Source organism: Danio rerio, chromosome 11 (genome assembly GCF_049306965.1).
Source record: "Danio rerio strain Tuebingen ecotype United States chromosome 11, GRCz12tu, whole genome shotgun sequence".
In the NCBI taxonomy this organism is placed as follows: Eukaryota; Metazoa; Chordata; class Actinopteri; order Cypriniformes; family Danionidae; genus Danio; species Danio rerio.
In genome coordinates this window covers 25,000,186-25,020,001 of record NC_133186.1, presented here as the reverse complement: position 1 = coordinate 25,020,001, position 19,816 = coordinate 25,000,186, and the positions used below count along the sequence as shown (strand labels likewise).

Genomic DNA, 19,816 nt, shown 5'->3' with positions numbered 1-19,816 from the left:
TCAGCCACAACAGCAATGTAATTGAAGGGATCTAGTTAACCCGGGGAAAATATTAATAATAATAATCTTTATTTATTCTCCAAACATGAGTTGGTTTCCTTTGTTGAATTTAAGAGAAGACGTACATAGAGAAGAACGTTGAAAAAAAAAAAAAACATCCACTGACCTGCATAGTATTTCACACCCCCTTTCTCAATGCCTGCTTTTACCCAATATTCTTCAGGTAAAAATGCTGAATGTTTGGAATCACTTAAGAGTGAGTAATTGGATTTTAATTTCTGGGTGAACTATAACATAGATTTCATTATACTGGAGATGTCATGAATCTGACTCACTCCAGAAGTTGTAAAATAATTAGCCACAGCTTGATCTTTTACCAGAACACACATCATTGTCACACATGCCATGAGAATGAGATTTTACCTTCATGGACCTGGGAACAGATGTAGAGATTCTGTCTGGAAGGATGATCTCTCATCTTTATTCAGGTTTAGACCCATTTTAATTGTTTTTAACTGAATTGGTAAACTGCAGATTTATTTTCGGTGGTGTCTTTGCTCATTTACCAAGGATGTCAATAATTCTGACCATGACTTTATCTCAAATTCACTCTTCCCTCACCCTTGTAATGTATACAATATAGGTAGCAAGTGTCTGATGAGATACTAAACATCAATGGACAATATAAAAAATTAGAAAATGGCGACTTTCACCATTCTTGATGCGCCTTTTTTATTTTATTTATTTATTTATTTGATATGAACATCACAATTGCACTGGACAACCAAATGCATTTGTTTAAGTGTTTTAGCAGACTTGCTAATTCTCAACACCTATCCACAGGAGACTTGACAAAATGAAGATATAATAAATGCATTGCAAAAGCAAAGGCGGCATGATCCAACAATGGTAAACTATTTGTGCAAACACTGCAGTTTTGCTTTTAACCACTTTCTAAGAACGCTACTAAAATATTTCTATTACTTTCTGATTTTAGGCTAACAGGTAAATCATTCCATAATTTGGCTCCCTTTAAAACAGATTGACCAAATGAGGTCTTACATTTTGGCAATAGTCACCATTAGCAGTTGCTAGTGTGACTCTGTGAGAGGTTTGATGCCTACTGATTAAATCAGAAAACAGCACTGGAACACAATTATTTAAAAATTTAAAAACCAATTTAAGATAATTACATTTAATAAAACCATCAAAACTAAAATGGTTATGTTTACATAAAACATCACAATGATGCCATCGCATATAAGTCCATAATTGTAACTGCTTGTTTATATATTAATTCAATAGGCTTTGATGTAGTCAAAGAAGCTTGTGACCACGATGTAATGCAATATGTCAAGTGAGAGAATAACATTGTGTGCAAGTATAATTTTGCAGTTTGATATGTTAAAAACTTGATAAAACAATAACAGTTTAGACTTGGCTTAATATGACTATCAAAATTTAAATGAATGTCTAGTTATGCCAAAATACCTAAATTCATTTACTTTTTTAACACCCTTATTTTAATCAGCACCTTGTATCCATTACAGGCCGAGAAGCATATAGAAACTGTTTACTTGACAGTCAACGTTAAATTAGACAGCTCAAGCCATCTTGAAATATGTTGTAAAGCCTCCATTGTTTACCTGCCCAGCAAGATGTTTTAGGACACACATAGATGACTGTGTCATCAGTATATAACTGGCAGTTAACCCCCGGGCAGCAGCCTGGAAGATCTTTTATGTACATTGTAAACAACAATGGGCCAACAACAGACCCTTGAGGTACTCCCATATTGTTAGAACGCATAGAACCCATTGACCCTCACACATTGTTGTCTCCTACCCAAATAAGACATAAACCACTGTAAGGCTTCTGCTGACATTTTGAACTCTTCATTTATTTAGTAAGATACTGTGATTAACCGTGGTCTGTGTCAAAGGCTTTCTTCAGGTCCAGACTTTGTACTACTACTTATTAACCTATTCTCTGGCTTTTATTGAATTTGTTTATTTAGACTTAATCATTATTTAAATTACACATATTATTGGAAAGTTTTCTTTTTTTTCCAGCATTGAGCTATAAATCCCCATTTCAGCAGCACATACAGTAGCTAGATACACCAAACTTCATATCTGTAATCTAGGTAAAAATAAATGCAATCTGTAATCTAATCATGTGCTTCTGTTTTCACAGAAGCACATGTTCATACACAGTTTTCCTGATTATATACATTTCAGTCTACAAAAAAAAGTGATTTTGCTGTATGTTCTGAGGTATTGAGAGAAAAACTTACTGACTCACAACTTACAGCGCCCCCGTTAGGTACACTCTTAAATTTCGAAAAGGGGAACTGCGCGAGACCTGGCAACCGTGCTGACGTGACGACATACACTACGTCAACTTCAACTGTTCTACAAGAAATACCCACACACACGTCTCCCTTTCTTTACACAAACGCTTATCCTTAATAAATGGAAACCATGTAATCGTTTACAGATAACACGGTGAGTGTGAATACACTGCCTGCGCGTTCACGCGAGGTTTACTTGAAGTTATATGTTAACAGCTTCTAAATGTCGCGCGCTAATAGCTCGCCTACGTTAGCTTAGCATCCTCGTTTCAACCACGATGGATTAAAACTTATCCAACCAGTTATTACAATTTACCGTATTACCCACATGCCAGAACTAGGAGAATGGTAAGTAAAGTCATTTTGGTGTCCAGCATGTTCTATTTCACGCGCATTGAAAGTTATGTCATTAGCTAAAGGCTAAAATGTGACGTCATCAAGAAAATAAATGCATTTATTTATTTTAAGCATGTTTAGCATGTGCTTGCATGCACTTTATAAATTATTGACACGTATTGCGTTTTTCTTGAGTTTTTGAGCACGATTCGAACGAGAAAACGTCTGTGAAGTCCAGAAATGCTGTCTGCATTGACAGTTTACTTGGAATTGAAACACAGCCCTAGTTTGCACAAATAAAACAGACGTTGGCGTTGATCTGAAAATAAATGTTGTTTTTTCTCCCCAGTTTTTGAGTGAATTATGACCTCATTGGCATCGTCATCTCAGTTACCGGGGTCATGCAGGACTCTTCCAGGGGAAGGGACTCAGGTGAGCAAGAATTGTGACTTTCTCACGGTTAAGCTATATGAACTTTCAATCAGTTTCAACCAGCTTTGACATTTGTGATTTAACCTTACATTGATTAAGTGAGAATATGGAGCTTATGCACAGGGGGAAAACGTCTGTTTTTATTTACATAGGGCCCAATAGAACAGAAGTGTGAATATTGACCTTTTTGATTTTTGACTTACTGTAACCTACGTAAAAATGCAAGTGAGACTCAGTTGTCAATCTTAGGTCTGGGCATTATGGCCAATAAATTATCATGATAAATTTGTTTTTATCAGTCAATATCAATAATGTTCACGATAAATGTCAAATCTCTATTTCTTTAAAATTTTATTGCAGATTGTAGCATTTGAGAGAATATAGAACCAGATCTCAAACTAGCCCTTTTTTCTGTTGAAAGGTTACAAAAAGTCAAGAAAATAATATATATATTTTTCGTAATATTATGACAGATTTATAGAGTTTAGTTCTTGCTATAATGGGTAACCTCAAATCATGAAACCAGTTTTATTTTCTGACTTTCAAAATAGAATACATGCGTTTAATTTGAGTATAACTATAACATCTTAAAATATCATCTGACTTGTTTATTTAAATAAAACTGTGAACATAGGGTCATGCTTTCAGATAATCAAAATAATGTTTAAACAATGCATGCCACCTTATTTCCATATAAAAAATGCACAAATGCTATTGTTTGACTGTAGTTATATTCCAGTAGTCCTTTAAACAGATGTTTCCATCCTGCTACAATAACAGTGCAGTACAGTAAATCTGTGAAAAAGCCAAGACCATTCATTTGTAAATGGCAATCAGAACATCAGACTTATCTGACTTTAAATTAAATCAGTCAGACAGTGTGCGTTACACTAGAGCTGGGCGATAATTCGATATCGATAATTATCGCGATATATATTTTTTTCGATAAAACGATAATGACAGTTCGATAATTGCTCGATAATATTTACGCACTATGCGTAACATTGCGCAAGCATTTTGCAGTTTGCCCTTCAGGATGCCGCACGCTGTACAAGTTTACAGCCATAGTTGTACTTAAAGGTGTAAGAAAATAAGGTAAAAAAGGTCAGAGTCACAGACATTGTTGACAAGAAACGTCACTAGACCTCAGTCTTGAGCTACTTAGTTTTTTGCTGTCCGACACAAATCAGCAACGTGCACTGAAAACTGCGCAAGACGACTCGTGTCATCAAAAGCAGGCAACACCACAAGCCTGTTTCATCATTTAAAACAACACCACCCTTATGAAAATGCTAAGAAATTACAGACCTAAACAAGTGCTGGTAAACCAGGGCAACTACCCAGCAGAGTCTCATGTCATTTCGAAAGCCGTGCCTTACGAGAAAAAACCCCCGAAAAGACAGAGGAAAGGTATGACAGACAACACAATCTCAAACATATCCCAATGAACACTTGAAGCTTGCTCTACAGGCTGCATTAAGGATATTTACACTACAACATTTACACTAATAAAAAATAATAAAGTTTAGCAAATTCAAAGTATCAAACAAAACTTAGTTAAACTCGAGTAAGGGGACAATAGTGAAGCCAAACAAAATAAAAAATATAACAAAACAATTCTAATTCATGAATAACCCCTCTTACCTCTCTGAAAACTGATGAAAAGAAAAAAAGTCCTTCCGCGCAGCGCCGCATTCTTCCCTATAAAATAAATATAAAGATGACGTTCACCTCTTACCTGAAGTCTTTAACAATACATTTTTTACGTGTTTGCAAAATGTAAGTCGTACGACATCTTCCCTAACCACTCTGAGAAAAGTGTGAACTTGAGGAGATATGAACAAAACTCACTAAATGTCTCAAAGTGGGCAAAAGTAATGCAAAATAATTTTACCAAACGAAAGTTAAACAAAAACAACGAAAATCATAATCATGTCAGCAAAATACACCAAAAACCAGGAAAAAGCGCGCTCTCCACTTTTCATATCCCCACGCGGCCGCGCCATCTCCGCCTCGTCTCCGAAACGCAGCCAGCTGCAGTGAGTGAGCGTGCGCTTGCACTGCGTGATGTAGTAATGATTCTTTTTGCAAGGCGCTGCAGTCGTGGAAATAAGCAATCTTGTTTATTGTTTACTCTTCATTATTGGGCGTCTCATTTCTTCCCATTCTGCAAAGCCCACTCTCTGCTTTTTCGCTGATCCACTGCCATGTCCCTCTATATAGCCTACCCGCAACCGACCTGAAATTAGCTAGTTATAATGTATTTTTTTATTACCCGACCTGCGGTTTATCCGCAACACCGCAGATATAACCGCCATTTACGCATCCCTAACGAGAGGCAAAAATACAACCTTTACGGCTACAACCGTAACATTAGTTTCAGACAAAACTGCAGTGTATTTTACTGGTGAATATCACATTTAAAAACACTATACAAACACAGTATATGTATAATTTTCATTAGTTTAAACCGAAACCTGACGACGATGTTTTTAAATGCTTTCTCCAAAGCTTGAAATGCTGTCAGTGATGTCATCAGCACACAAGCAGCCAATAATGTTCAGCTTTTTCTGATGACTCCTCCCTCAAATTTTCATTGGCTGTGGTTTGGTAACTTGAATGAGCTGTTGGGGAATGAGTTGTTGTCAGATCATGTAGTGTGTGACCCCCCTCTTGTGGATCGTTCAAGGAGTGTTGCGTAGTGTAAACACCACAGAGATTAAAAGACACAAAGTCAAGTCATGTAGTGTGAACAGCACAGCGATCTGCTGATGTTTAAAATCCTGTAGTGTGAACTAGGCTTAAAGTGACAGCGTGCCATATTCCTGCTGCCGCCTGTTTTTATTAATAATCAAACACTTATTTGATTATTTGCTCTTTACTTTTGTAGCTAAAGTTTTTTCTTACAGTAAAGATGCTTAAAACACAGTTTAAAAAACATATTTAATAATTCATTTCTGATAATTGATTTCTTTTATCTTTGCTAGGATGACTGTACATTATTTTACTAGATATTTTTCACGATACTAGTATTTAGCTTAAAGTGACATTCAAAGGCTTAATTAGTGTAATTAGGCAAGCCATTGTATAACAGTAGTTTCTACTGCAGACAATCAAATATATACATTGCTTGAAGGGGCTAATAAATTTGAGCTATTAAAATAGGTAAAAATCAAAATATTTAAACCTGCTTTTATTCTAGCCGAAATAAATAAGGCTTTCTCCAAAGAAAAAAATTATATAGGAAATACTATGAAAAATTTCTCTGTTAAACATAATTTGGGAAATATTTATAAATAAAAAATCACTTAAGGGCGAATAATTTTGGCTTCAACTTATAATCAGTTTGAATAATCGTGATTACAATTATGACCAAAATAATCATGATTATGATTTTCCCATAATCGAGCAGCCCTTATCTCTACATACATTTTTTATTTTTTGACTCTGCATGTTCAGCTCTTCTGCTTGCATCTCCAGCATCATATCATATGCATGAATTTTTTGCTCAAGTTGATTCTTTTTAACTTGCACGAAAGACAAGATTGAGGTGAATTCTAGCATAATTGAGCTCTCTGCAAACATATCACGCATTCTGCATCATTTGCATCGCTTAGCAGAAATTAATCTATTTGTGCATTAGCATTGACTTTGTAGGTAACTTAGTTGTGCAAACACTTTCAATTTTACTTTCAAAATACTTCTTTAAATATTTCTTTTGGTGTGAACCCGACATTAGTAAACCACATATTGAATATGTATGACTTTACAGGTCCACCCCAGAGCGCCTCTGCTGCAGATCTTGAAAGTAGCAGGTGCTCAGGAGGAGGTGTTTACCCTGAAGGAGGTGAGAAGTGTACACAAACTGACCTTGGCAGATTGACACAAGCTCTAGATAAGTGCTGAACCGCTTGATAAAGGTCCACCTAATGAACCCAGTGTTTTTGAACAGGTCATGCATTATCTGGGTCAGTACATCATGATGAAGCAGCTGTATGACAAACAGAGGCAGCACATCGTCCACTGTCACGATGACCCACTCGGAGAGCTGCTGGAAGTGGGGAGCTTTTCTGTTAAAAACCCCAGGTAAGCTCATTGCTACCAGTAAGCAGATTTAAGTGGAGAGAAAATGGAAAGAAATCAATTTAGTCATTAGGCTGATGGACAAAATTAGTGTTACTATTTAAGAGTTATCAATGTGGTCTCATACAAATAACCTCTTGTCAATCTTGTATGGCATCAGTTTAAATGTAAACACATTTTGCTTGTATGTTCCTAGTTTTGTGGTAATAGCATACTACAGTTCACTGTATTTAAGTCATTAGATATTTAAAATGGAAAAACTAAGTGTGGATTATCAATTGTAGTTTTTTTATGCCTTCAAATTGACACAAGAGGGCACTAAGACTTAAAGACTGTAAAATGGGTTTTGTCATAATGTAGGTGCTCTCATTGACATGTCTGTTTTGTTTGTGCTTTTTAAAACAAACAAAAGAATTTGTATTGTGTAAAGGTCTCATAACATTTATTCCAAGTTTCAAATAAGCATACTGTCATTTTCAAAATGATTCAAATGATTTCTGAATAGAATAACATCAGATTTAGTAATTGCTGGCAGAATAAATTATTTAAACTGTAAAATATATTTTTCAGGATTTCTGCGGGGTCTTAATGTCTTAAATTCATTCATTCATTCATTTTCTTTTTGGCTTAGTTTTTTTATTAATCTGGGGTTGCCACAGCGGAATGAACCACCAACCCATCACCCGGAAACACCGATACACACTCATTCACACACATACACTACGGACAATTTTAGCTTACCCAATTTACCTATAGTGCATATCTTTGGACTTGTGGAACTGGGCAACAACATTTCAGAATCAGTCTGCCTAAAGAATGCTCCATATTCACAGATGAAACCCATGCTTTACTTTTACCATTGAAGTATATAGAAAATGCCCAACAAAAGAAATCTATCGTTTTTACAGACTCCAAATCATGCCTCCAAGTTATGGAATCTTCAAAGAATGATCATCCTTTGATTGATAATATTTTAACTAAAGTTCACCAACTACAAAATCAGTTTTATCACATAATTTTTTGCTGGATTCCAGGACATGTTGAGTTTCAGGAAATGAGTGAGCTGACAGCTGCTAAAGACTCTTTGAAACAAGTGGTGAACAAATGCCAAATTCCTTCATCAGAGATGAGACCTTTTATCAATGTTTACATTTTAAACAAGTGGCAAAAGGAATGAGCTGCATTAGAAAATAAAAAATTACATGAAGCCCAACCTGAAATCTCACACAGAATTTTAAGACATTTTAAGACTGGATTTGATGAAGTGGTTTTTACCAGATGTCGTATTAGACAGACATACAAGAATAACCCATGGCAATATATACCGTTACATGATCTTTCATTGGCACAAAAACTATTTACAGAAGCATGAGAGGATTTAATATTTATAAAATAGACTTGAAACTTTTTACATAAAACTTTTTTATAAATTAAAAAAATGTATACAACTAGATTTTTCTTCTTTTGACACATTAAAATATTTAATTAAGAAATAACTACATTTTTTTTTTCAATTCCAACTGGGCCTGTACAAAAAATCCTCAGTGTTTAGCCCCACAGAAGTCTAAAATCTCTTTCATAATGGTGTTAAAAAGTCTTAAATTTGACTTGATGAAACCTGCAGAAACCCTGATTTTAACTTCTGTGATTTAGAAATAAAAAATCTACACATTTATGATATTTATATCTTTCTTTTCCTTGTTTTATAGCCCTGTGTATGAGATGTTGAAGAGGAATTTGGTAATTTTAAATAATTCGGGTAAGTCCATCTCTTATGTTGTTGCTGAATTACTCTCTCAGAGATGCTTGTTTTGGATGATCTTGTGTATTAACTTGTCATGCTGTAATTGAGCTCTTTTTACTTTCTTTTTCATTTTGATTAGCCTTACCTTTAAGTTCAAGTTGTATGTGTGTGTATGAGTGTTACGTTTGATATGGTGGGTATGCAATCTTGTTTTTTCAATTAATTTTATTATCATCTGAATAAAGTGCAGAATAACCTTCATACAGAAATGCAAGAAACCTAACATTAAAAGGTTTTTAAAAAAATGATAATTAAAAACAAACATAAAATGTGCACACTATTCTTAGGGTAGCTTTTTCCATAATCGATTCAGGTGTTTAAGTGTGACTGACGTGTGCTTGGTGAATGAAGGGCAGGTTTTTTTTCTTTTGTTACTATTTCTCATTTGAAATACAGATGCGGCAAAGAATCTTTCTGTCGGCAAGGATTCTAATGAGTCTCCAAGTGAAGATCCTGGTCAGGTAAAACTACAGCATGGTGCACTGGAGAAACAGTGTCTGCTACTCCTCTTCATGGCAAACAAGTGATCTGGAAATCAAAGAAATCCTATCCCTTTTAACTTGAACTTCGTATATAAATAAAAGTCTGACTTATGTGCATTGTATGGATTTTGTTTACTTTTTCATTTTGAGATCATTTGGATTACTATTTAAGCAAACCGTTTTAAAAGCAACCTTCTACACAGTTGTGAGCCTTTGCCCCTTTTTATAATCGAATAGTCCAGTAACTTCCGTGCCTTGCATCGCTTTCCAAATCCCTCACAACTTTTCTCAGTACTTTTCTACAATGTATTTTTGCATTTAGAATTGCATCATATCCAAAAGACTGTTTGCCGCAAAGGGGAGAGCGGCATCTTCCTCCACCAGCCGTATCTGTACAGAGTTGCACCGTCTCTGTACTTCCCCACGGTCGGCCTGACCTGGTGGTCCTTCCAGAGAAGCCACCAGCATGGGCCTGGCTGCTGGGGGACAGAGTACCTGTCTCTGTTTGTTGCTCAGAGTTTCTTTCTCTGCGTCGTTGCTTCTTCCGGTAGGACTGCAGCTTCCTTCTCAGATCACTGGCCCCCTTCACCCCTCTCGTACACCCGTATCCACATTTACATCTTTGGAATGGTGGTTTTATGGTTGTGAGTTGGCAAAATAGTTAGGTGGGTTTGGAAGTACTGTATTTGCCTTGTGCAGTTATGCACTTCTGGTAATGAGAGCTTTATCTAGAAAGGTTTTGTGTTTTATGCTAGTAATATTTATTATGGAAGGTGTTATTTATTTACATTTTTCCCATAATTAGTCTATTTCTACTGGTTAAATGTAATTCAGAAATTGAGGCTCTGTGTATTATTGTTTTGTAGAGTTTAACCCAAAAATGTCTGTAGATTTTATTATTTCTTTTTTTGTACATCTTTTGTACAGATTTTAAATAGTAAAACCATTTACCATATTCTCACGTTTAACTAGTCAGAATGTCTGACTGTCTGTCTGTCTATCTATCTATCTATCTATCTATCTATCTATCTATCTATCTATCCATCTATCCATCTATCCATCTATCCATCTATCCATCCATCCATCCATCCATCCATCCATCCATCCATCCATCTTTATGTATGTGTGTAGGTAGTTGAGAGCAATGTACTTAATTGGGTAATCAAGCATATATATGATTTAAAGATGATAATTACATTTAATTTGGGTCATAACTCTCTAATTGTGAGTCTTATATTTAATCTTATGTTAATCCAGTTTTGTGCAAGTGCAGGGTTTGTGCTGTTAGACCACTGGTGTGTGTTTGCTGCTATTATACTTGCACTCAGCAGTGGAGTTGTTTAAAATATTTTAGGCCTTCATTTCACCTGGTGTCAATGTGTTTTTAGTGATCTGATCACAAGTGGTCACCTTAGATGTATGACTGTTTCCACCTTATACGGACTTAAATTCAGATGTGCTTCTTGTGACCTCATGTGCTTTTTTTTGGTACCCTTGTATCTTTGGTACCCTATTTTAACACTATATATCGCTTTTGTGGAAGCACTTGGTGTGATGCATGGAAACTGTTGGATAAATAAACTCATGTCAAGTAACATTCGAGTAAGCATTAAACCAAAGAAAAGAAAACGTATGTGAAAAGGAACCTGTGTGTTTTATAGTGGTGTAATGGATAATGGTTGATCTGTGATTTGGACGGATCACAACCCAAGGTTCGGAACATACGCGTCCTGCAGATTAATAAAAATTTTTTTTTTTTTTTTTTTACTGGTAGGTTAATCTTAAGTTTGTAACGATCACAGAGAAATCGTCTATTGCGTCATTCAAATCACATGTATGACAGCATTTAGGCTTTCCTATAATATATAATGATGATGGAAGAAGTTGTGGTGGGTTTCTTAGGTTATTAAAGTGTTTTTTGTGTTTTCTGTCACTACTAGTTTAGCTTGCACTAATGCATTTAGTGTAAGCTGCAGGATTAATCATAAAAAGATCAGTATTTCAACACCCATGCAACATAAATTATAAATGATGGTGATTTGCATGTTTATGAATCATTGGAATTGCTGCATTTAAATCTGAAAACTCAAAAATCAAGAAAGAGATTTAGTATTTAGTCTTTTGAGTTAGTTATGAAGTTACAGTCAAGTAACACAGAAGTACTGGGATAACAGTTTGTAGTTTAGATAAAACCACTGATGTTTATGGTGAAGATTAAAATCGCTGTCAAATGCTCAAAAATTAAAGTTGTAGGCAGCAATTACATTACAGGTGGCGACAACAAGCCATCAAAAATACGCCACTGAATAATTTTTCAAAAGTGACACATCTAGCAATAAGACTAGCAAGAATCATTTATTGAAAATGAGATGACAAAATAAATATGCGTTGTACAAATTATGATGTTAGATTTACACATGTAGCGTTATCAGCAACAGTAGTGGTAACAGCGAGTTTTACTGAGAACAGAATATTTTACAATTTATTTTAATTCAGCTGATTATTTCATCATTTTATTTTTAATAAAATTACAGTTAAGTTCTGTTTTCTGTTTTTTAAAACCAAAAGTGTCTTGCTTTGTAATGAATGGAAAGCGAATTACATTTGTTTTCTCCTGTTTTTGGCTAATCTAAAAGTGGTCTGATCTGTGACTAAAAAAAAAAAAAAACGAAATGTGATCCAAACAAAAGATTTGTGATCTGTTACACCACTAGTGTTTTAGTACAAAATAGTAGATTTATGAATCTTCGGATTTAGTGCAATCTCATAAACATCCCATAATCATTTGTCAGTGGAAAGAGTAGGTGAGATTATGTGGCTTTTGGAACACATTGACTCACATGAACATTCACACTATAAAGCAGTCCAATCTGTTGCATTTTTGACACATTTGCACTTGTGTTTAGCATAGTCCACTTGTGATTAGATTGGCAGAAACGCATCTTAATGCCTAATGCAAAGTTTCCTAATCCCCCTCCGCAACTTGTGAGGAACGTGGCCGTTTGTTGCCACTCCACAGGCCCCTGCTGTGAAGGAACTGCAGTCCTACCGAGTGTCATGACATTACAGTGTGCTGATTCCCTTTTTTCCCCATACATGCAGGTGTCCAGTGGGTCAATAAACTCTGCTCAGCCTCTCATCGCTGGTAGTTCCAGTACTGGCACAACGCAGAGCTGCTCACAGCGTAGGCCACGTGATCCAGATGAAGGTCAGCATGAATCAATACACACTATACACGCGTTAGACAGCTTAATAAATGTTGTGACTCATTCCTGCAGCTGTAATACACATTTAAAGACCAGACGCCTGTCTTTCCTTGCAGACTCCTCAGATGGTTTGCCCAGGTCTGCCTGCAAACGACCAAAGCTGGACGTGACTCTGGAAGAGTGGGACCTTTCAGGGTTGCCTTGGTGGTTTTTGGGTAACTTGCGAAGTAATTACACTCGGCGGAGCAACGGTTCCACTGATATTCACACCAATCAAGTAAGAGCCCAGATCATATTTCATGCAGTCTTGTATTTTTAATGAAGAATAAAATAATACATGAGGTTGTTGAGACTGTCGCACAACTAGACTGAGGGAATAGCTCTCTCCCGGACAGGACGAGGACACGGCCATCGTGTCTGACACCACAGATGATCTTTGGTTCCTGAATGAGGCAGAGAGCGAGCAGGTGAGCGTGGAGATGAAGGAGGCTGTGCTAGAACAGGGCAGTGATGGAGAGTCTCCGCATGAAGATGAGGACACTGGGAAAGACAGTAAAGATGATGGAAAGGTAACAAGTTTTTTTTTTTTCTCCTCTTACTGATGTTGTACTGAGAAAATATTGAAAACCAGCTACTTTAAATTCTTCTTTTTTCAGATGCAAGAAGAACAGGAGGAAGACTCTCAGTGTTTAAGTGATGACACAGATACTGAGATCTCCACACAGGTAGATATTATGAGTCAAATGGTTATCTTTTATTGTTCATTGATTTTGTGATGGACCAATATGTTTTTTTTTTAGGACAGAGTGACCTACCCACTTACAGACTTACCTTTTATATTAACTAGGCATGGGCCAGTATAAGGTTCTGACGGTATGATAACCTTGGATAAACATATATCAGGGTTTAACAGTATCACCGTATTGTGATTACTGCTCTAAAATAAGTTCTTAAATGTCTGTGTAAAAAATCTAAACATTTAAAATATTTTGGAACAGTAAATACGTCAGGCTAATTACTTAAAATGAATCACAGACTTCTGCTGTCTTCATTTGTTTCAAAAACACTGATTTCTTTACAAATTGAAAAAAAAAATAGAAAAATAGAGCACTTGGACCCGGAAGCCACTTCGCGTGACGTCACACTTAATAAGCAGATAGTGTGTCCACTGTCATATTAGAGTGATATAAAGCCATTTTTAGAAATCTTTCTTTTATTTGGATTTAAGGGGCACCTTTGATGAAAATCAACTTTTGTAAGCTATTTGGACTGCCCTGTGTGTAGGTATCCGCTTGTTAAGTGGTGACGTGTTGATGACGTATGTAATACTGTTTCCGGGTCCTTATTTGACTCACTTATTCGACTCACTTATTTGAGTTGAGAAATTATTTGTTTATGATCACTTTTAATTCATATCACACATTAAAGTTAATTTTATATAAAGTCATAGTGTACACAATAATCTCTAGGCTTGCTGCATCACAAATACCAAAATTTTAACAATTTATAAAAAAAAGAATCACTTTCTGGCCATCGGATATTAGGCATGGACAGATATATTGCGATCGTGATTTTCGAAAGTATTAAATCCCTTTGTAAACATTTATAATTAACATTTCATGAGTCTTCCCATACAGTTGAATAGAGCGCTTGGACCCGGAAGCCGCTTCGCGTGACGTCACACTTAACAAGCGGATAGTGTGTCCACTGTCATATTAGAGTGATATAAAGCTCTTTATTTTCTATTTTTCTTGAATTTTCTGACATTAAAATTGGACCCAAATCCCAGATATTTTGAGGCCCACCGCAATGTGATGAAGTGCGGTTTTCCCCACCCACTGACTTGATTGACAGCATGTTTCTGTTGTAACATGTATACACATGTCCACAGATTTTTTTTGCAAATAAACTGGGGTTAAAATGTTTGCTACGACTCTCTGTGATTTTTAGAAGTTTAAAACATTTTTAAAACAGAGCATGTTTGTAATAAAGACAATACAATTATTATGTAATACTTAACCACTATAATAGCCACGGCCCCATGGTGTCAGTAAACGCGAATGTGTGTACTGCAAATGGGATTTGTGTGTTACTCATCATTTCAGAAAGGCTTGAAAAAACTCCACCCCAAGTACATCAAATAAACTTACTTGGTATTTTTGACTAATGAGCTGTACTTCAGCTGCATTCGAGTCTGTCTCTGTCACTGTGGTGTTTATCTGACGTAAGGATCATGTGAAGCAGACAAGCATGTGGGAACGGTGGGTGGAGATAAGCAGCTCATTTGGATTTAAAGTCACAGGCTACAAAAACAGCTGCCATGTATTCACAGACCAAAATGGGCAAACTCTGGAGACACCAAAGGCTTATCTTGTAACAGGTAAATTAGGTGCCCTTTAAGTAAGCCACTGCATTGTTCAGGTTTATAGCATGCTGAGATGTCTGTGTATAAGCGATTTGTTTTTCAGATGTTTCCTAAATTGTGGGCTGACAAGTAGCTTTTGATGTGGAGTCTTTTTCTGCTTGACATATTGTTTCCCTAAATAATGAAATAAAATTATGGCAAAAAAAAACATGTTAAAAAAAGTACATATACTGTAGGGACGGTTTAACAGAACATTTTTACGATTTTAAAACCTTGCCTTTTTCAAACTGCTGTAAACCTTGAAAATATTCCATGGCTGATATTAACCCAAGATATTTTAAAGTATCATTTATTCTTATTATGGTAAAGCTGAATTTTCAGTAGTCATTACTCCATTTTTATACACGTTACTCTATTAAATTCTTTAAAATTATACCTTTTTTGTGAATTGCTGATCTGGTCCTCTAGATGTTTAAATATTTTATTATTGTCATTGTTACCTACTCCGGAGATCATATTTTGAAAATGTAAAAATGATACTCAAAAGGTAAAATTTTAATAAAATGGTAAAATTTTAATAAAATGAAGTCAAATAAAAATATTTATATTGACTAATTTCCATTGTTGACACACACAAACAATTACTAATCCTAAACATTTCAGGAGTTGAAATATTGAAATAGATTTTTTATTTTGGGTCTATGTAAATCTATTTATATAGTGAACATATACAAACATAAAAGGTGCATGAGATTCTAATGAGTTCTTGTTTTGGCAGGATGCATGGCAGTGTTCAGAGTGCCGCAAGTTTAACACCCCTCTTCAGCGATACTGCATGCGCTGCTGGGCTCTGCGGAAAGACTGGTACAAGGATTGTCCTCGTCTCGTTCACTCCATCTCAGTGCCAGACATCCCTGCCTGCAGTTCACGTCCTGAGAGGGATGAAGACGAGGAGGAGGAGGATGATGATGGAATCGACATGCCTGACTGCCTCAGGACTGTGTCTGACCCAGTCGTCCTCCCATCGCATCGCGTCTCTAGAAACATCCCCTCATCATCCGCTTCCTCATCTAAAGGAAAGGGTCCTTCCCAGATTCACCATCACTTACAAGAGACATCAGAGGGGGATAGTCAGGACACTCTGGACATGGAGACCGAATATCAACCTGAGGCCTTGTTGGAACCCTGCAAGCTGTGTCGTGTGCGGCCGCGAAATGGGAACATCATCCATGGCAGAACGGCACACCTGATCACATGTTTCCCCTGTGCTCGCAAGCTGCACAAATTTCACGCTCCTTGCCCAGGCTGTGGCCAGGTTATACAGAAGGTCATCAAAACCTTCATTGCATGAGCAACAAATCTTTATTATAATTGCACACTCGCTCGCTTTCCAGATTGTACATAAACAAGCAGAAAAAAAAGGACAAAACGATTCCTGGAGTTAAATGAAAGTATAGTACAGTGTATTTACGACCATTAAAGCCAAGTATAAGTAATGTACAGAATGTAATTTAAAGAAACTAGCCTCGCATTGATGGTTGCTTTGTTAACATTAAGAAATAGTGATCTCTACGGCTGCGTCTCAGGTAGAGGAGAAGGTTAGCAGCACGATTTGCTACTGCCTGAGTGGGAAGATATGAATCATGGGTCAGAAATAATAATGAACCCAAAAGAAATGCACGGCTGTGGTATTTGTGCCGGCATAAACAATTAAAATCCTAACCTTTTGTACTTTAGACAGTTTGTTCTAGAGCATTTAAAAGCCATGCAGTGCACTAGACTGACTTTGGTTTTACTTTATTTTAAAAGAACAGACTATAATTTCCACCTCCCCCACCTTCTTGCAAATTGCAGGCACTTACAGACTAAAGCTTTAGGAGGCAATTCAGTGTGATGTTTAGCATATCTGGTGACATTTTCTTTAGACAGGTGCTTTAAACGGATTCAGTTGGAATATTTATTTATTTATATAGTTTAATTTTGTAGATGGGATCTCATGGGGTGACCAGTCATTGGCATTCCTGTGCTGTGGTGCAGAGAACCAGTTGTATTACAGATTTTGAAGTATTAAAACACCTCTTCATGTAGAGGTAATGCAAGAGGAAAGGATAATTAGGCTGATGACAACTGTTTTTGCTTCTTAAACCTTTTTTTGGTTACTCATGTGTCTCAACATTGCTTTTCTATATCTGTTTAGCACTCTGTGTTGTTTTATTTTTTATTTGTAACACGCACATGTGCCTGTTTTATGAAGGTTAAGGGAAAAATATGAGAGCAGTTAGTGGAAGGATTTAGTCTTATTTTATTTTGAGTTGCCAGGTGAGAAAAAAAAACACTTTGAAAGAAACGTCTGCTACAATTTGCCTTTTTTAATACAGTGATTTTGTTTCTTTGCAGAACGCCATCTGTATTGTTGGCAGTGTTAATTGAAATGAACAGAGCACTTTTGATGTGTGGGATTTTAGGTTTATTGTCCTCTGCTTTTCTGAATACTGCACCGTTTACTGCAGGAAGTCTCTCGTGTGTTATTTCAGTGCAACTTACACTGTTGTCCACAGCCACCAGAGGGCAAAAGAGCTTTTTACACACAGTAAGCCCACTAGACTACCTTTTCCCATTTCTAATTAATTGTGTTATTTACTTTAAAGGGTTTGGAGGCTGTTTTTTTAAGCCTGTCCAAATTGACCTGAGCGTTGTTGTGTGGTACAAGCACTGCTATATCACTGCCATTTTGCCTCATAGTATGGAACTTAAACATTCATCCTAAGCCAATGCAATCATAAGACGATGAAGTTTGTTTTGTTTTGTTCACTTGTTTGTTTTATCAAGACCTGATGTTTGCAGAGATTTAATCTGAGCTCATTTTTGTTTGTTTGTATTTTTAATTAGTAAAATAAACCAATGGTAAGATGTTTTGGTACATTTGCAATGTCATTTGATTTGTGGTATTTTTTTTTGTTTATTTTTATTTTTGCAATCTATTAATTATCATCTTTTGTCTTGATGCACCTACACTCAATGCCATCTTTACCCACCGGGTACAGCTGTCGACTAATGGTTAGAGAGCTGGACATGTGACTGAAAGTTTAGCGATTCGAGTCCTGGCAGTGGCAAAGGATTGTAGGTGTTGGACTTCAGCTGGGGTGAGTCCCTTATGCAAGGCACTAACTGCATGATATTGGAAAAATCTGACCTTGCGATATTCTGTTTTTTATAGATAGTGCAATGTGAATACAATTTCACCACACTGGTATAATAGCTCTGTTTGAAAAGAAATTAATTTAGATTGACTGGGGTGATTGTGTAAGGGTGTGAATGTTGTTTAAAAAAAATAAACAATTAGTAAGCAAAAATAATTACAATAGAGCAAAGAAAAAGTACAATATGTAATAATAAACAGGTGAAATAAGTATTTAGGTACAGAAACTGAATTATTAAATGTCTAATGTAAAACAACACTGTATAGTCCTTTTTAATATTTCAGTAAAATAATTCTTCATTAAAGTTAGCAATGTTGTACTTTTTTTGCTAGAATGCTCTTGAAATGTGATTAAAACATGCCAATGATATAAACTCACTGTTGTGGATATAGTTTGGTGGTGCTGATCAATAATAATCCCAACTTAGCACTGCGATCAATGCTGAAACAATATATTGTGCAGCCCTACAACGCACAGATCCCTGGCTACTGCAGCATTGGCTGACCACTGCTCTAAGTGTGTGATCACTTTGGTGGGTTAAATGCAGAGCACAAGTTGTTGTGAGTATGCCACATGTCATGGATTTCTAATTTTAAGTTGTTTTTTGTAACTGCCCTAATTCGTTGTTGGGCAGATTCAGCAAGGCGCAGGACCACTTCTCACAGATTGGTCTATGTTGACAGTTTCACAGTAGTATTGCATGGTTTGTGTGGATTTATTGGTTGTGCCTCCAGGACACAGATCTCCCACCAAATCCCAAATCTCTGTTGAGTTGAAAGTGAAAATTTGGAATGGAAGTGGTCCGCAACAATAATCAGACTGCTTGTTTGTTACTTTGGCCCGAAGTATGCCATTATAAAATCTTTGCACCGTTATATATACTATCAACACTTGATTAATTGAAGATATAAGACAGGATGGATATCCAGTTTAAGCCTAATTCTGACCTGATCATTTGAATGTTGCAGCAGAAATCAAGACTTTGATCTCACCTTTTTCCAAGCCTCTGTTGCTCATACTTTGGTGAGACTTCATGTGTGAATTGCTGCTGGTAGTTGACAGAGTTCGACAAGCTGTGTTCAGATGCTCTTCTGCAGAGCTTAGTTGTAGCAGTCCTGTGAGTTACTGTTGGCTTTCTGTCAGCTCAAACTAGTCTTGCCAGACTCTGACCTCTGGCATCAACAAGGCAGAACTGCCAAGCACTGGGTATTTTATTTTTCAGATAATTTTCTGTAAAGAGATGGCTGCCTGTGAGAGAGTATCCCAGTAGATTCTGAAATACTTGAACTTGCATCAACTACTGTGCCCTGTTCACACTATTCTGGTGTTCGATTTAAACTTCAGCAGGTCCTTTTATAACCACAGGCCTGTACCACGATGGTAGCTGAAGAAGCTCTGAATTAGTTATAGGTTGATTAACAAAACCTAGTTGGTACCATGATGCTGATCATCATTCTTCTCTGTTTACTCAGGCTTTGATCCTGAGATTGTGAACGTGTGCATATAAAAGTGCAAGATCAGTAGTAGCAACAGCCAATCATATTCTTTAAAACAA

The 19,816-nt window shown here is 36.3% G+C and overlaps 1 protein-coding gene across 4 annotated transcripts; it reads left to right on the top strand.

The window, feature by feature from the left end:
* The first annotated feature begins 2,361 nt into the window (after positions 1-2,361).
* Positions 2,362-17,990, top strand: mdm4 (MDM4 regulator of p53). Of its 4 annotated transcripts, none has more exon segments than NM_212732.2 (11): positions 2,362-2,507; positions 3,039-3,121; positions 6,894-6,968; positions 7,074-7,207; positions 8,914-8,963; positions 9,405-9,469; positions 12,593-12,698; positions 12,813-12,973; positions 13,092-13,265; positions 13,353-13,421; positions 15,840-17,990. In NM_212732.2, coding segments are annotated over 10 exon segments (1,476 nt in total). In that variant the 5' UTR covers positions 2,362-2,507; positions 3,039-3,052; the 3' UTR covers positions 16,413-17,990.
* Positions 17,991-19,816: the final 1,826 nt, after the last annotated feature.

Coding starts and splice junctions, on each gene's coding strand:
- mdm4 (XM_005172869.6), top strand. CDS start 3,053: ATGACCTCATTGGCATCGTCATCTCAGTTACCGGGGTCATGCAGGACT. Junction 3,122..6,893: donor TTCCAGGGGAAGGGACTCAG/GTGAGCAAGAAT, acceptor ATGACTTTACAG/GTCCACCCCAGAGCGCCTCT. Junction 6,969..7,073: donor AGGTGTTTACCCTGAAGGAG/GTGAGAAGTGTA, acceptor GTTTTTGAACAG/GTCATGCATTATCTGGGTCA.